The sequence below is a fragment of the Durio zibethinus genome, chromosome 13 (genome assembly GCF_047325235.1).
Source record: "Durio zibethinus cultivar Kanyao isolate XHJ-2024 chromosome 13, ASM4732523v1, whole genome shotgun sequence".
Classification (NCBI taxonomy): domain Eukaryota; kingdom Viridiplantae; phylum Streptophyta; class Magnoliopsida; order Malvales; family Malvaceae; genus Durio; species Durio zibethinus.
Window position 1 is genome coordinate 21,068,798 of NC_143174.1, and position 14,588 is coordinate 21,083,385.

A 14,588-nucleotide genomic window follows, 5' to 3' on the forward strand; every position below is an offset into this window, starting at 1 on the left:
ACACATCAGACACACGCTCTCTCTTGTCTCTTTCTCTTCGGCTTTTTCCTTTTACAAATGCATTTTCTTTTGCTTAAGTTTTTTCTCTTCTCTTACCTCGCCACGCCCTTTCCTTTTGCTCCTTCAAGTCTCAACGCCCAGATATCATTATTGTATGTATAAACAAAAGAAAAAAGAACGTAAAAAAATCGATATTCATATCTTTGCTTTCTTACTCATTTGATCTTTTTTTTATTCTCTCATGTCTCATCTCCCAGATGTTAAAAGTTCCTTGCTTGAGACAACTATAAAGAGAGAGGGAAAAGGAAGACCACTACAGTTGACAAAAGTAGGTAGTAGTCATTCTCTCTTTTTTTTTTTTTTTTATGTTAAAGTTTCTATATTTACTTTCCTTTTCTTGAATATAATTGTTGCCAATTATTTGGCAGAGAGAGAGGGAGCGGGGTGGTGAGCAAAAATTACTTGAGGCAGTGAAGGGTTGCCTCAGATCCAGGGAACTCTTTAAATGATATCTGAAGAAAAGTACTATCCTTTTTAGGGTTTTCCTGTGATTCTTGGGACATCACGCGTCTTGAGTTCTTTCTCATGAGCCTTCTTTTTTTTTCCCCCCTTGAAGTCTTTCTTTTTATGTTCGAGGATAAAGGGTTGGTTTCAAATTTGATCTAATTGTTGTTGTCTGAAAGTTCTATTATTATTATTAGTATTATTATTATTCTTTGGTTTGTGTGGATATTAATTTGTTTCTCTGGTTCTTTCTGTCATAACTGTTGTTGGTGGAGGTAGATAAAGAAGAGTCCAAAGAAGAAAAAGTTGAAAAATGCATAATCAAGGTTTAAAGTAACTAATTTTGGGTAGTAGTTTCCACAAATGGAAGTTTGAATCCACTTGTAGTTGACCAGATCTGAGAACCCATTTCCCTTTCACTACCTTTTCTGGCTCACCCATAAGTTGCAACCCCGAACTTCCATCCTTTTTTTTGGACACCTTTGAGTTAATTAAGGCATGGGAAATGGTTTTGTTAAAACCCACCATTCATATTCTACTGTCATTCTATAAGTCAGAAGAAGGTAATAGTTTCGTTGAACAATGACAAGTTGTGTGTTTTTTGAGTGGTTGGGGAGTAACTTTTTCCGCTGCCCAGATAGGGATTTTGATGGAGGAGATGCGTCCGACAGTCACGGTGCCTTTTAGATTAGGTAATTCAGTCTGTCAAAACTCTACCTTTGCTACGTGTATGGACATCACAAGACTTAAGCTTATGGCAAATCCTGCTGGTTTTGTAACTGATTCAGTAACCAAGACTACTAACCAGTCAGTTACTGGTGAAGATATGGGTTGTAACTGTGCTGACATGGAGATCAAGGAAAGTACTATAAAGTTGCCACTGACAGAAGAGGTCCAGGAAGAAGGAGCTACCTCCTTAGATATTATATCTGATAGTAAAGTTAGTTGGATTGCTAGTAGTGATGTTATATCCCAAGAAAGTGAAGAAGACGATTCTTACTCTTTGGAAGGTGATCGTGTTCTTGATATTGATAGCTCTTGTTCAATATCATTGGCAAGTGAGACTAGTAGCCTTTATGGAGAAGATTTCCTAGGTGTTGATGCTACTTCTGAGATAGGAACTCCTATTTCAGTGGACAACGAGAAAAACATTTGCTGTGTAGATATTATTGCAAAGGCCACCAAGTTTTTGGAGTCAAACATTGACACAGAGGTCGCAAGCGATCCCCTTGCTGTGGCAATAAGCCTTGGGGAAGAGATTGGAGATGGGTCTGAACAGAAGCCATCTGCAGTGGTTCTTCAATTGGCTTTCGAAAAGGAAACAAGTACAGCAGTTCCGGTTCCACGTAGTGTGTTTGAGGTGGAATATGTGCCTCTTTGGGGATTTACCTCTATATGCGGAAGGAGACCTGAAATGGAAGATGCAGTTGCTGCTGTGCCTTGGTTTTTAAATATTCCAATTCAGATGCTAATTGGTGATCGGATATTTGATGGCCTTAGCAGGGGCTTTGCTCATCAGACTGCTCACTTCTTCGGGGTCTATGATGGTCATGGAGGCTCACAGGTTAGTTTTACAATTTCTTTTGTATCTTTCTTGTTTAGCTTTCTTTCTTTTCCATTAAATCATTCATGAGATGTCCTGGAAGTAAATTTATTTCTTGGTGTTCACCATTTTACAGGTTGCAAACTACTGTCGGGAGCGTATTCACCCTTTGTTAGCTGAGGAAATAGACTTTGTTAAGGAATGCCGGAGTAATGCAAGCATAAAAGGTAGTCGCCATGAGCTGTGGAAAAAGGCATTCACGAATTGTTTTGTTAAAGTTGATGCTGAGGTTGGAGGACAAAGTAGTCAAGAACCTGTTGCCCCAGAAACAGTTGGTTCTACTGCTGTTGTTGCTCTAATTTGTTCTTCTCATATTATTATAGCAAACTGCGGAGATTCAAGAGCTGTTCTATGTCGTGGAAAAGAACCCATGGCTTTGTCCGTGGATCATAAAGTAAGAGACTGTGAATTGCACCTTTATATCTTCTTGTATTTCTTCATCAACATTGGGAACTTATACCTTTTCTTTTATTCTGTTCATATTTCTTAGCCAAATCGAGAAGATGAATATGAAAGGATTGAAGCTGCCGGAGGCAAGGTTATCAGATGGAATGGGCATCGAGTTTTTGGTGTTCTTGCAATGTCAAGGTCCATTGGTATGTGTTCAGTCATAATAAACTTTTTTTTCAAGAATTGAACTCTTATCTTTTAGCATTTCATGTTTGTGATATGCTTTTTTTCAAATCATAAGAGGGTAGGGGGACATCTTTTCTTAAGACAATTTTCCCCAAATGACGTCCTCATCATGGTTTATATCTTGTGACCTTAGTCATTATCATACTGTAAGTTATATAAAGCAGAATACAACATATATCTCTTGTGAGACTGGATTACATGGTGTGCCCTTGTGTCTCACTTGACATTAGCTGTAGGATCTGTGTTTAATGATGTTTCAGAATTGGTTGGATTTGGCACAGTTCTGTAGAACTAACCATTGAAATGTGTTAAGAGGAGTGCCAGTGTAGTAATTCAAAATCTGTTACACTTTTGCTTGAATTTTTTACTCTAGCTTCCATCATGAAGTTCCTCTGGCTGTGCCTTCTGTCAAAGTCTTCACTTGTTTATTGGTGTGGTGTATTCAGTATCTGTTTTAGGCCTTATTGAACTCTGGGGAGAACTTTTTCCCCTTTTTTTTTTTTTTCCTGTGCATAAACTGCACAAAAGGTGCTTCTGTTTTATAATAAAAGAAAATTTCTTCAACCAGGCCCAAAAGAATTATAACTCTTGAAAGAAGATCCGTGAATGTTAGAGAGAGCAATAGATTATAAATCTCCATGCATTTGCTTTTCTCTTCATCAAAGTTTGCATGATAAAACAATGTTTCCTGACTGATATAGGAGTCACATTTTGAGTATTAAACCTGTATGGTCATAAGTATTGCAAGCAGTTAACCTATTTGTTGTCATTTTTCTTTTCTACCAAGGATATCTCATGTCCGAAATTCTTAGAAGAATCATGTTGTCTTCTAATAGTTTTTAAAAAATTCCTGCTGTTCTTTCAGTATCCATATCGGTGTTCTGTCCTTGGAGTGATATTTTTAGATTATAAATTGACATCAGTCTGATATGATTTAACGTACTTTAATCAACTTCAAATTATGCTATTAGTGCTTTCATTTTTCTCTAAAAGCATGCACTGGTTAGCTATTTCCTATTGTTAAATCTGTTGTGCTAGCATTTTGAGGATAGTTGCTTAGGTACTTCTTTCATGAAGCCATGCGGGATAATATAATATGAACTCCTTGTCAGGTCACAAACTCATAATGCACCTGATTGCAGGTTTTTCCAATGTTGATATGGGCATTAAGTGTACTGGATTGATGCTTGCCATAACTAATCATAAATAATTTGATTGTACAGAATAATTAAAAACTGTGAATGACCATTCTTGTTGTTTCAGGTGATAGATATTTGAAGCCATGGATCATTCCAGAGCCTGAAGTAATGTTCGTTCCAAGAGTGAAAGAAGATGAATGCCTTATTTTGGCCAGTGATGGTCTATGGGATGTTATGACAAATGAAGAAGCATGTGACCTGGCCCGAAGACGAATACTGCAATGGCACAAAAAGAACGGTGCTACATTGACTTCAGAAAGGGGTGAGACAATTGATCCTGCTGCTCAAGCCGCAGCAGAATACCTTTCACACCGTGCTCTCCAGAAGGGAAGCAAGGACAATATCACTGTACTTGTGGTGGATCTGAAGGCTCAAAGGAAGTTCAAGAGTAAGACATGATGGTCTCTCAACCGTCCTTGGGTCTTCAATCTTGCCATTTGACATAATTTCATATGGTTCAATATAGTTTTTCCAATTTGTTTTTCAGGAAAAGGGGGGGGGGGGGGGGGGGGTCTGTCTTTATATGACAGTATCAGTCTGTACTATAGAACACGCACCATTCTAATACCTTTCCGTAGTTTCAAGAGTCTTGATGTAAACCAGCCAAGTTCTGGCTATTGTGAATCTCAGCTGTGCCTTAAGAAATAGGAGATTATGTCAGTTCCACGCGTTTGACATTGTGGGAAAATTGTATTCATTGTGCCTCCGAGTTAAAAATCACTCTGAGAGGTATCTGTTTTGTACCATTTCAATCGCATGGTGCCTATGAAAGTTGGCAAATTTGGTTGATAACACGACTACCGTTCTTGACTTTTCATTGGCTAGCTATCTATTGATTTCTTCTGATGAGATGTTTCTAGTTTGTAGCACTATAAGCCGGGCAAATGCCTACGGTTTTGCAGGTGATTATTTTTGGCCATGTAAGGTGCTTCCTTTCTCATAGTGCATGATACGTGTGGAAATGTGGGTGTCAAATTTATCACATTGCCCCTTGAATGTTTTTCATCCATTTTCAAGCCTTGAAATGCAACCACCCCACCTGGTCCATTATTCTCAAATAAGCACTTTGCAAAGAACTTTTTTGAATTCCTTCACTTTCTCAGATGAAACAAACTGTGAAGGGAGAAAAAACAAAGGTAGAAAAAAATGAAAGTAAGGATAAACATTTTAAACAATGAACCTGAGATTAAACAAGAACAGGAAAAAGAGGATTCAAAACAGAAATTGCAATAGAGAGGACAGGGCACAAACCGGCTACACAATTGAACAAACAAAACGAGTTAATAGAAATCCAGAACCATAGGTTGTCCAGTTGTGATCCAGTTATCCTGTATGCCAATTATTAAACAGAGAAGAAGAAAAAATAGAGTTAAACTGAGCTAAAAAAGAAGAAGAGTCTATGGCTGTTAGTATTATTACGTTGAGCCACTTCCAAGCAACTTGACGTCCTTCCCTACTAACTGCAAGTCCGACTACAGCATCTTGGCTGCGAACCTAATTGCATCCATTGGAGGTATTGTTTACTTTGATATTTTACAATTTTGTTTCACATCTCACAAATATAGTATACATATATATATATATATATATTTATCAGAATATCCCGATGTCATTTTGGGTGTTAGCTAACTTTTAAACTAGAAGTTAGAATAGCTCAAGACAAATTTTAGAGGTTCAAGAATGATACCCTGATCAGGACAAGATGCCAATGAAGAAGATACAGAAAAACAAGTACAAGTCTAAAACCCGAGTTCTCTCCTGGCATAGATCAGTCTCTCTATAAACACTGAAAAGAGATTCAAAACCCGCATTGTCGAAGGAGCTGACTTTCTGCATTACAGCTACATCTGCAACCTGCAAGCAAGCATGGTCAATTAAAAGCTTAGTTGGTTAAAATTCTTTGGTTTGTATTAAGAACCTGAGATAAACAACCTTTCTTATGTCAGGATGGACTGGTGTGTTTCCATTATCCAAGAAGGCGTGAAATCCAAAGTTGCTTGAGTGACACAATCTTTGGAGTAATAAATAAATTATTTTTTAATATATTTAAAATTATCAAAATAAAAATTAAGAGTTCAAATGTTTTATTATTAAAAAAATTCAACACTTTACTGTTGTTAATAACAATTAATACTAGTGTAAAAACTTTGTTTCGCACGAGATCAATCATATATATGTATATATATATATATATACATATATTATATTATAATATACATAATTATTAGATAATATTTGCTGAGTAAACGTTTATATGAACAATTTTTTTTAACACGAAAAATTAATTTTTAAAATTTTTCGTTATGATATCATATAAAATATTTATTAATTTTAAATTATTTATAAAACATATATTTCAAAATTTATTAAATTATCTGAAAATTTTAAAATTTAATCAAAAATAAATTTAAATTTCAGTGAAAATTTTTTTTTCTAATATATCATCTCATCTTAATTTAAAATTAATTTATCTTTAAAATAATGATAAAATAATAAAAGCAAACCATATCTATATCCATAGTGAAAACTTGAAAAAAAATCTATCGGCCATTGCTCAAATCCTTGATATACATTTGAACTTCAATGTAAAATTACCTGCAAACATCCTTACCTGGATAATGTGTTATTTTATAATTCAACCATTACATTAAATTTTTTTTTCTACTTTCCTACCCAAAATGAGTAGGTTGAAAAAATGGAGAAAAACAATGAATATTAGCAAGTGGTTACTTCATTATACTGCTCAGCATTTCTCTCTAAATTCATTCAATCATTGGAAAAGCCAGTTGAGTAACCAACTATTTTCTAATGGTTAGGATTATAGTTCAAAAGTAGAGCTCTTTACAACTAAGATAGGATTAGATAAACATCTACAAATTGGAAAAAATGATTCGGTGCGCCAATGAGAAGAGGATCAAATGAATGATGCCTCTGACCATAAAACAACTCTAGCTTCATCCAAGTTAATCTCTGCATTAGTTTCATCCATACCTGGTGAAGGGACTTTTGTTTTTGTGGACTCTATTTCCAGATTGGAGACATCAGTACTTTCAGCCTTAGGCTGTTGAGAAGCTTCAGCATCATCATCTTCCGATTGTGGTGAAGGAGCTTTTGTTTCCAGTTTGGCGTATCCAACCTACAAACTCGTATTAAAAACAAGTGTGGTTAAATGGTTAATTGGTATAGCAAAATGAGATTGAATTTTTTTTAGTTCTTAATCTACATCTGTTGAATATCTATTCTCTTAATCGATTCACTCAATCAGGTAATATTTTTTATTTTTCAACTCTTTATTTTTTCAATATTTAGAGTATAAATTCAATACAAAAATTTTAAATATTTTTATTTACTTATTTTAGTCCATAATTAGATGCAGTCATGTGCAGGTAAGTAAAAGAATCATAAAAAAGGAGCCGTAAATTTTGGCTTATTGGTTTTCAAAGAAGTTGATACTTTTATTCCGAATTTCCAAAGGGCTTTTTGTCTTTTTTTTTTCTCTTGATTTTAGCTTCTAGGTATTTCTTAAACTTTTTCAAATTTTTAGCCTCTGGGCAAAGAATGGTTGTGGAGACTTTCTTTAAGTACCCACCTCTTGAACGTTTTGATATCAAGAACATGTGCCAAACCGTGGCTGTTGGTGTCATTAAGATTGTTGAAAAGAAAGACCAATCTAGTGCCACGGTCACCAAGTCTGTTGTCAGGAAAGATGGAAAGAAAATGAGATAGCATTTGGGAGAGATTTATCACAGCTAGGATAGTTGTATTGATTTTGGTAATATTTTTATTTAGTATTTATATGATAGTTTGGCAACTCTAGAGATTTAAGTTTATATGATTATTTAAGCTTATTATCTTTGACCTATTAATTTGATGAGACTAGATACATGAATTAGTACCCTAAACAGTTAACATTCATCAAAATAAATATCTAGTAATTAACTTGAATTGAAAAATATATGGATAAAAGAACTTTAATAAGCAAGTCCATATATGATAGTCTCACATTACCTTTCTATGAACTACAGTTTCCCTCTGTGCATACAAAAGATCAATGAAATGACTTTTCCTATCAAACTCAAAAATAAATTCAACCCTTTGAGCGATCAAATATGTATTTGAACCAACCCTCTCAACAACCAAGAATATGTAATTTGAAAGAAAATCATATGCAAGTCTTTGTATAACCATCAATTTACAAAAGAATTATGTGATGTAATTCGGATATGTTTTCTTTTTAGTTCGAAAATCTATTATCATCTTAATTGTATTTGAAACTTATTTCAAAGCAAAATTAAGGCAATTTAACATTTCTACTTTTTTTGGGTTTGTAAAATTTGAAAGTGAAATAACCAACCTTACAAAACTATTTAGTGTTTGAGCTAATGCCAAGGCCAAAGTCAATTTTACTCTTATTAATTAACAATTTCCATTTTCTATAAAAACATATAGAGGTAGCAGGAAGAATTCAAACTAGCACCAATCTAATATATATGTATATATATATATATACATATATATATATATATATATATAACATACAAAGTTATATGGTAAAAATTAATGTGGATGCTTTGGTGGATGATTTTTTTTTGACAAATAAGAAAATTCTAAAATTTCTCTATAATAACACCTAAGATATTTCTTAATTTTAGGCCATTTATAAAAAAATATATATTTAAAATTTTATTTAATTATCTAAAATTTTCAAAATTTAAATGAATGATCACTTTTTATATATTATTTAATTATCCAAATATATATCTATATGGATAATTTTTAAATTAGTAACAAAATCTAGTTTAGATATATTATTTTTTAGGACTTTCTAATAATCTAAATATATATCTTTTTAAATTTAAAAATTTCATAGATGTATTATCTCTAAAATTGATTTATAAAATAATTACATTTAATAAATTATTTAAATTCAAAACAAAAATCTATGAAAAATTGAAAATTTGTACAAAATTTGAATTCAAAAATATCAAATTTAGAATTTATCTTTCTTTTTAAATTTAGCAAAAATTTAAGAATATATATATTTATTTATATGCACCATAAATTTTAAATACATATCTGTATTAAAATTGATTAGATTTATCTTTTATTATTTTGAATTTAAAAGACAAGTTTTATTTTTTAATTTCCTTATCATTAAATTATTTTAAAAATTAATCTCAGTCACAATTATCCATTATTTTGTCGTTATTATTTCCAACTCTACATCTGAAATAACAATGAAAGGCGTCAATAAAAATTTTTTATTGTTTCACTCACAGTCATAGTCACCCATCATTTTTTTTTTTTTGAGAAAATAGTAATTATATTATTTATATGTTTGTGAAATAATCAGTTGATTTATGTTTTGTTGGATGATTCGTAGGAAAAAGTAGAGATTCAATTGTCTAAGATAAGAGTGAAAGACTAAGGACTTCTTTTCTATTTTCAGTTGCTTTTATATCAATATCATTTTTTCTACAAATTGAGTACTATATTGATAATTAATAGTAACCAAACAACAAAGTATCATATTATATATAATATAAATGACCCATTAATTATTACTTTGTATAAAAATTTGTAATTATCTATACTTCCTCCTCATCAAAGTCATAACACTAATTTTACTTATAAAAAAATTGAGATAAATTGAAATTCAATTTAATTTCTATTTTTTTTATTTTTTTTTGGATTTTTTTCAATATTATTTATAGTATATTTTTAATTTTATCAATTTTTAAATAAAAATTATTTTTATTATGATTTGATATCTTAATTATATTTATTTATATTTTATATATTTTTTCAACATGTAAATAATTAAATAATATTAATTTATATTTTTATTAATATTTAAATAAAAAAAATAATATGTGCATAGTACGGATTGTAAATTAGTTTATTTATATTGTAATAATTAATTAGAGTAATATAATATTAAATAAAATATAATGATCATAATTAACACTTGAAATTCCAATACACTATTTTTATAATTTGTATTTATTTTTTTATTATCTCTTTTTTTGTATGTTGATTTTATTGATTTTATTTAATAAAAAGAAAATATTTTAAATTCGCTCTAATAGAATTTTTTAAATATCTCTTAACTAAAGAAATTTTATTTTTAAAAAAGTTGTCATTTGCATTTTTTAAAAAAATTATTTCATGTCATTTGTATCATTATCTTTTAATTTTTTTATATTTCATCTTATTTAATATTTAATATTTTTACTTTTTCTTTTTTTTGTTAATATTTTAAAATTGACTAATGTTTTGGAACAATTCTTAGGCCTCTTCCAATTGTATTATTTCTCAATTTAATTTCTTTTTAAAAAATATCCCAACAAATTTTTTAAAAATTTTTATTGTTAAGAAATTTTCAACAATAATTTTATTATGGTTATTTTTTTTTTGTTAATTTCCACTTTTATTTAGCAAATCTAATAAATTTTTAATTTAAATTATAAGATCCAATAAAACATAAGAAATAATAATCAAATAAAATTAAAAATAAAAAATTATACTTTTAAAATGATCTAACTCTATTTTTTAAAAAGATTGAGCATTGATCGAATGAAAAAAATAAAAAAAAATCTTACTCGGATATGAATTTACTTCTTTTTGCTTTTCTACCCGCATTTCAAGACAATTTATTTCTTGGTCTTGACTTAAATTTTTAAGCCAAAACTCAAATCTAATTAAGAATGTCATTTTATTATTTAATATTTAATATAAAAATAATTTTATTATTTTAATTATAAAATATTATCTTAGGCACAGAAACTCATGATAAGCCTAGGTAAAGTGAAGCCACCTAGTTACCCTACCTTTTTTGCCCTACTCACCTTTGAAGAGAAAGGAAAATATTGAAATAGCTTAATCTTACCATTCTTCTTATTTTCTCCTCTAATCGTTTCTCTCTCTAGAATCTACCATAGACATCGCATTTGACCAACGATTAAAAAAATACTGTATTTGATCACTACTTGTGCCGTGAACCGCTGATGGTTGTTTTCTTATCCTCCTTTCTTTACTCTCTCTTTTACCTTATCCTATTTACTTATCTTTTACTAAAAATTTCACTTTTAGTTAAAAAAAAATAAATGAAAACTCAATGTCGCCACCACACCTCCATTAGTCATTGGTCGGTGAAAGTTTCTTGTTGTTTTATGATTTTGTATTTTTTGTCTGATTTTTTGTTTTTTAAAATAAAAATATATTCTAAAAATTTTCAAATCTAAGTTCTCTATTTTTTTTTTTTGTTGATTTTTAGTGCATATTAGTTGATTGTGTTGATGAGGTTGTTACTTGTGGTGAGAAATTTTTTTATCCTTTTAAATATAAAAATAAAAAATTTCAGATTTAAGAACTTTTGTGAGATTTTTCTTTTATTGTTAATTTTGTTTATTGATTTTGTTGCTAGTAGTTTGTACTGCTTAAAATTTTTAAAATTGATTTTTTAATTAAAAAAAATTCAGATGTTGTCTTTTATTTTTTATGTTCTTTTTCTTATTTTAGGAGGCATGTTTCTTATGAAAAAATTCCTAAATTTCTTTTGAAAATTTAAATATGAAATTTGTGGCGGTAAAAAGGTTCAAAATTTTTTTTTTACTACTTCTTAGACAATGAAAATCCTACCTATGCAAAAAAAAAAAAAAAAAAAAATCTCTTTGCATTTTTTTTATTGGAGTTATTGAGTTTTTTTTTTTATTTTTAAAGTAATTTTTTATCAAAAAAAGTTTTTAATTTAATCTTTTTATTTTTTGTTTTTCATGTAATTTTTAAAATTTTTATATAAATTTTAATTTAAAAATATTCAATGTACCAGCATTAATCCTCAAACTGCCAATGATATTTTAGAACCTTAATAGATTCAATGTAATTATTACGCTAATTAATGGGTAAAATAGTAAATTTAAAAATTAACAGGTGTTAAACAACTAATCTCTTAGGGATATTTTTAATATATATATATATATTATAGATTATAAATTTGTACAAAAAAAATAAAGAAAAAATAACAAAAATAAAAAGGAAAGACACTCCTTATAGCTTACATAAACAACAATAGATCCTCCCAAATAAAAACCTAACCCAAAAAATAACCCAAAATTCTTAACATTTCAAAGCCCATCAAACTCACAAAAATGGACGGTTGTCTAATATATAATGCTCCAAGGATTCCTTTAATAGTAAGTGTATAGATTCTTTTAAATTTGTTACAAGTAAACTCTTTTTTTTATTATTTTTATAGAAAACTAGAGTTATGTTTGCGCTACGTCGCGAGGCTGTGTAAAAATAGGTTTAAGTAAGTATAAATCAACAATATCAAATGTTTATTTTTTATATTTTTGGCTTTGGTTTATTGTGACAACATATCATAATTTGATTAGAAATTGTTTTTTGTTAAAAATGAAAGATTTTGAATCATTGTGAGAAGTCACTCTTGAAAGAGAGCAACATATAATTGATAATGTGCAAAAAAACATATTAAGGTAAGTATAAATTAATAATATCAAATACAACAATAGGCGTACTAACACCTTTAATTCAAAATGTATCAAAACATAAAGTCAAGAGTAATAACAAACATGATCAATTAGTTGACTTTATTTAAATCTTATAAGCTATATTATTCAAAATCATAAAATTTCAAAAAGTTTCTAAACATGGACATAGTTTTCTACAATATAACATATATAGTATGCAGAGTAATTACAATCTCACAATTGAATCTTTAGTCATGCATAAGATTGGTAAAATCATGTTGATAACGGCAATGAAAATATATATATGTATGTGTATATATAAATAATACAGTAAAATCATTTTGCACATATTGACCTATTTTTGACCTTTCTTAAGGCCCTATGATTTTTTTTTTACTACTCTGTGAGATTTTTATTTTTTTAAGTGTTTATTTTTTTTTGTTATTTTTAGTATAAGTCTTACTTATAAAATATGAGAAAAGTAAGCCATAAAAACAGAACCTAATATACTAATGAAAACACCCAAGAAATAAAAAAAAGGTTGAATTTAAAAAATGCACAACATAATATATATTAAGTAAAAGAAAACAAAAAAATACCTATTTTTGACGAAATTATGAAATATAATCCTAAGCCAGCCCACTCTATAATAAAAGTATAATTTTCTCTAGTCACTTGATGTAGCAAACAACACACCAACACGTAGTAATAGAAAAAGAAAAGAGAACAAAATTGAAAACAATATGTGTCTAGCTCTAGGAGGTATTCCTTGATATTTGAAACAATCATAGGTTTGTTGGCAACATACGAAACCACAACAAAAACCACTAATAATACACATACCTTTAAATGTATGCAAAAAAGGACTTGAAAACTAATTATTGAAATTTCCATGATGCGATCACCAAAATCTTGTAAGCCACACATTGTATCTTGATACTGGTATTACTTTAGAGTAACTACTAAACCACTGTTCTAATCAAGATATTTGATAGTTGTAGTAGATAAAGCAATTCTATTGCAGGAGAATATCTAAGAATTACAAGATTAGACCATTTGTATAAATAAGAAAAACAAATCTCTTAGTAATATTACATGAAAAAATGTATTAGCATTCATCACCTATTTCTAATTATTCAACTCAAGCAAACTATGATTGTGCTACTTTGTGAAACCACTAGTAAATAGTACTAAAAAACAAATAAATGAAATTAAAAACATCAATTAATCATGCATTTCACCAGAATTATACATTAATTATTGATATTAATTGGATTATTAAAATTTGATTATGTAGAATTTTAGTTGTACTAATAGAGTCTATCAATTTGATTATACATTTTCCTTCATAAACATTAGTAATATTTTGTATCATAATTGTACTATGTTATATATTTTTCTTTGACTTTTGCTTATAGGATTGGATTTTTCTTGAAACCTGCATTATTAATATGGGATTATCCATATGTTTTTAAATAATTCAACAACCTTTAAGCTTTTTGGAATATAGACATCTAACTTCAAAAACAATATATTGATATCACCCACAAACTTGATTTATTCTAAATATTCTAAATTTATTCACCAATAACATTGCAGATGTGAACAACATGTTATTTTGTCGTTTACCTTGGTACATCTTTGTAAGGTATGAAAACATAATTGTTTTTACCCTTTTTTCTTTTTTTCTTTTACTTTTTGTTCAATTCTAGGCTGCACTTAATAGATATTGACTTCTTAAAAGATTTCATTGCAACATTAGGACCATTTCATCATTAGTCTGTCAATCATTTTTATCACTACCATATACTAATGAAATGATAATGGAATCACGATATAAGGTTTTAATGTTGATAAAATTTTTAACATTTCTATGATATTTCCTAAAATGATACCAGGTTTCTTGTGGGTCTGATCCAATTAAGCTTACATCCAACTTTGATAATCATATATGCATTTTATTTTGTTTGGTTTGATGAAGGTCAACTTTAATAGCATTTATGAGCTTGTTATGAAAGTGACATATTAAGTACAAAAGATAAAAACTTTAAGCCCCTGTAAATTGGTTCTTTGTTTAGATCCTTTGATAAATGTGATATTGAAATAATCAATCACATGTAATAAACAAAAAAAAAAAAAAACCTTATTGATCTA

At 29.1% G+C, this 14,588-nt stretch overlaps 1 protein-coding gene and 1 long non-coding RNA gene across 9 annotated transcripts; one reads left to right on the forward strand and one right to left on the reverse strand.

Moving 5' to 3' along the window:
- The first annotated feature begins 13 nt into the window (after positions 1–13).
- On the forward strand, positions 14–4,759 carry LOC111302995 (protein phosphatase 2C 53-like). Of its 8 annotated transcripts, XM_089742014.1 has the most exons (8): positions 40–152; positions 258–332; positions 429–644; positions 1,142–1,196; positions 1,293–2,068; positions 2,184–2,501; positions 2,598–2,703; positions 4,007–4,759. In XM_089742014.1, exons 4-8 carry the CDS (start codon positions 1,154–1,156, stop codon positions 4,339–4,341), a joined length of 1,578 nt encoding a protein of 525 aa, XP_089598140.1. In that variant the 5' UTR covers positions 40–152; positions 258–332; positions 429–644; positions 1,142–1,153; the 3' UTR covers positions 4,342–4,759. The 8 variants fall into 8 exon arrangements, with proteins under 8 accessions (XP_022754689.2, XP_022754691.2, XP_022754687.2 ...); XM_022898956.2 differs by having other exon boundaries at positions 15–328; XM_022898954.2 differs by having other exon boundaries at positions 14–328; positions 1,142–2,068.
- On the reverse strand, positions 4,444–6,005 carry LOC149515415 (uncharacterized). Its single transcript, XR_016326569.1, has 5 exons — positions 5,875–6,005; positions 5,630–5,796; positions 5,362–5,436; positions 5,194–5,270; positions 4,444–5,055 (listed from the first exon to the last, which is right to left on the reverse strand). It is a non-coding gene; the product is annotated as an uncharacterized LOC149515415 (long non-coding RNA).
- Positions 6,006–14,588: the final 8,583 nt, after the last annotated feature.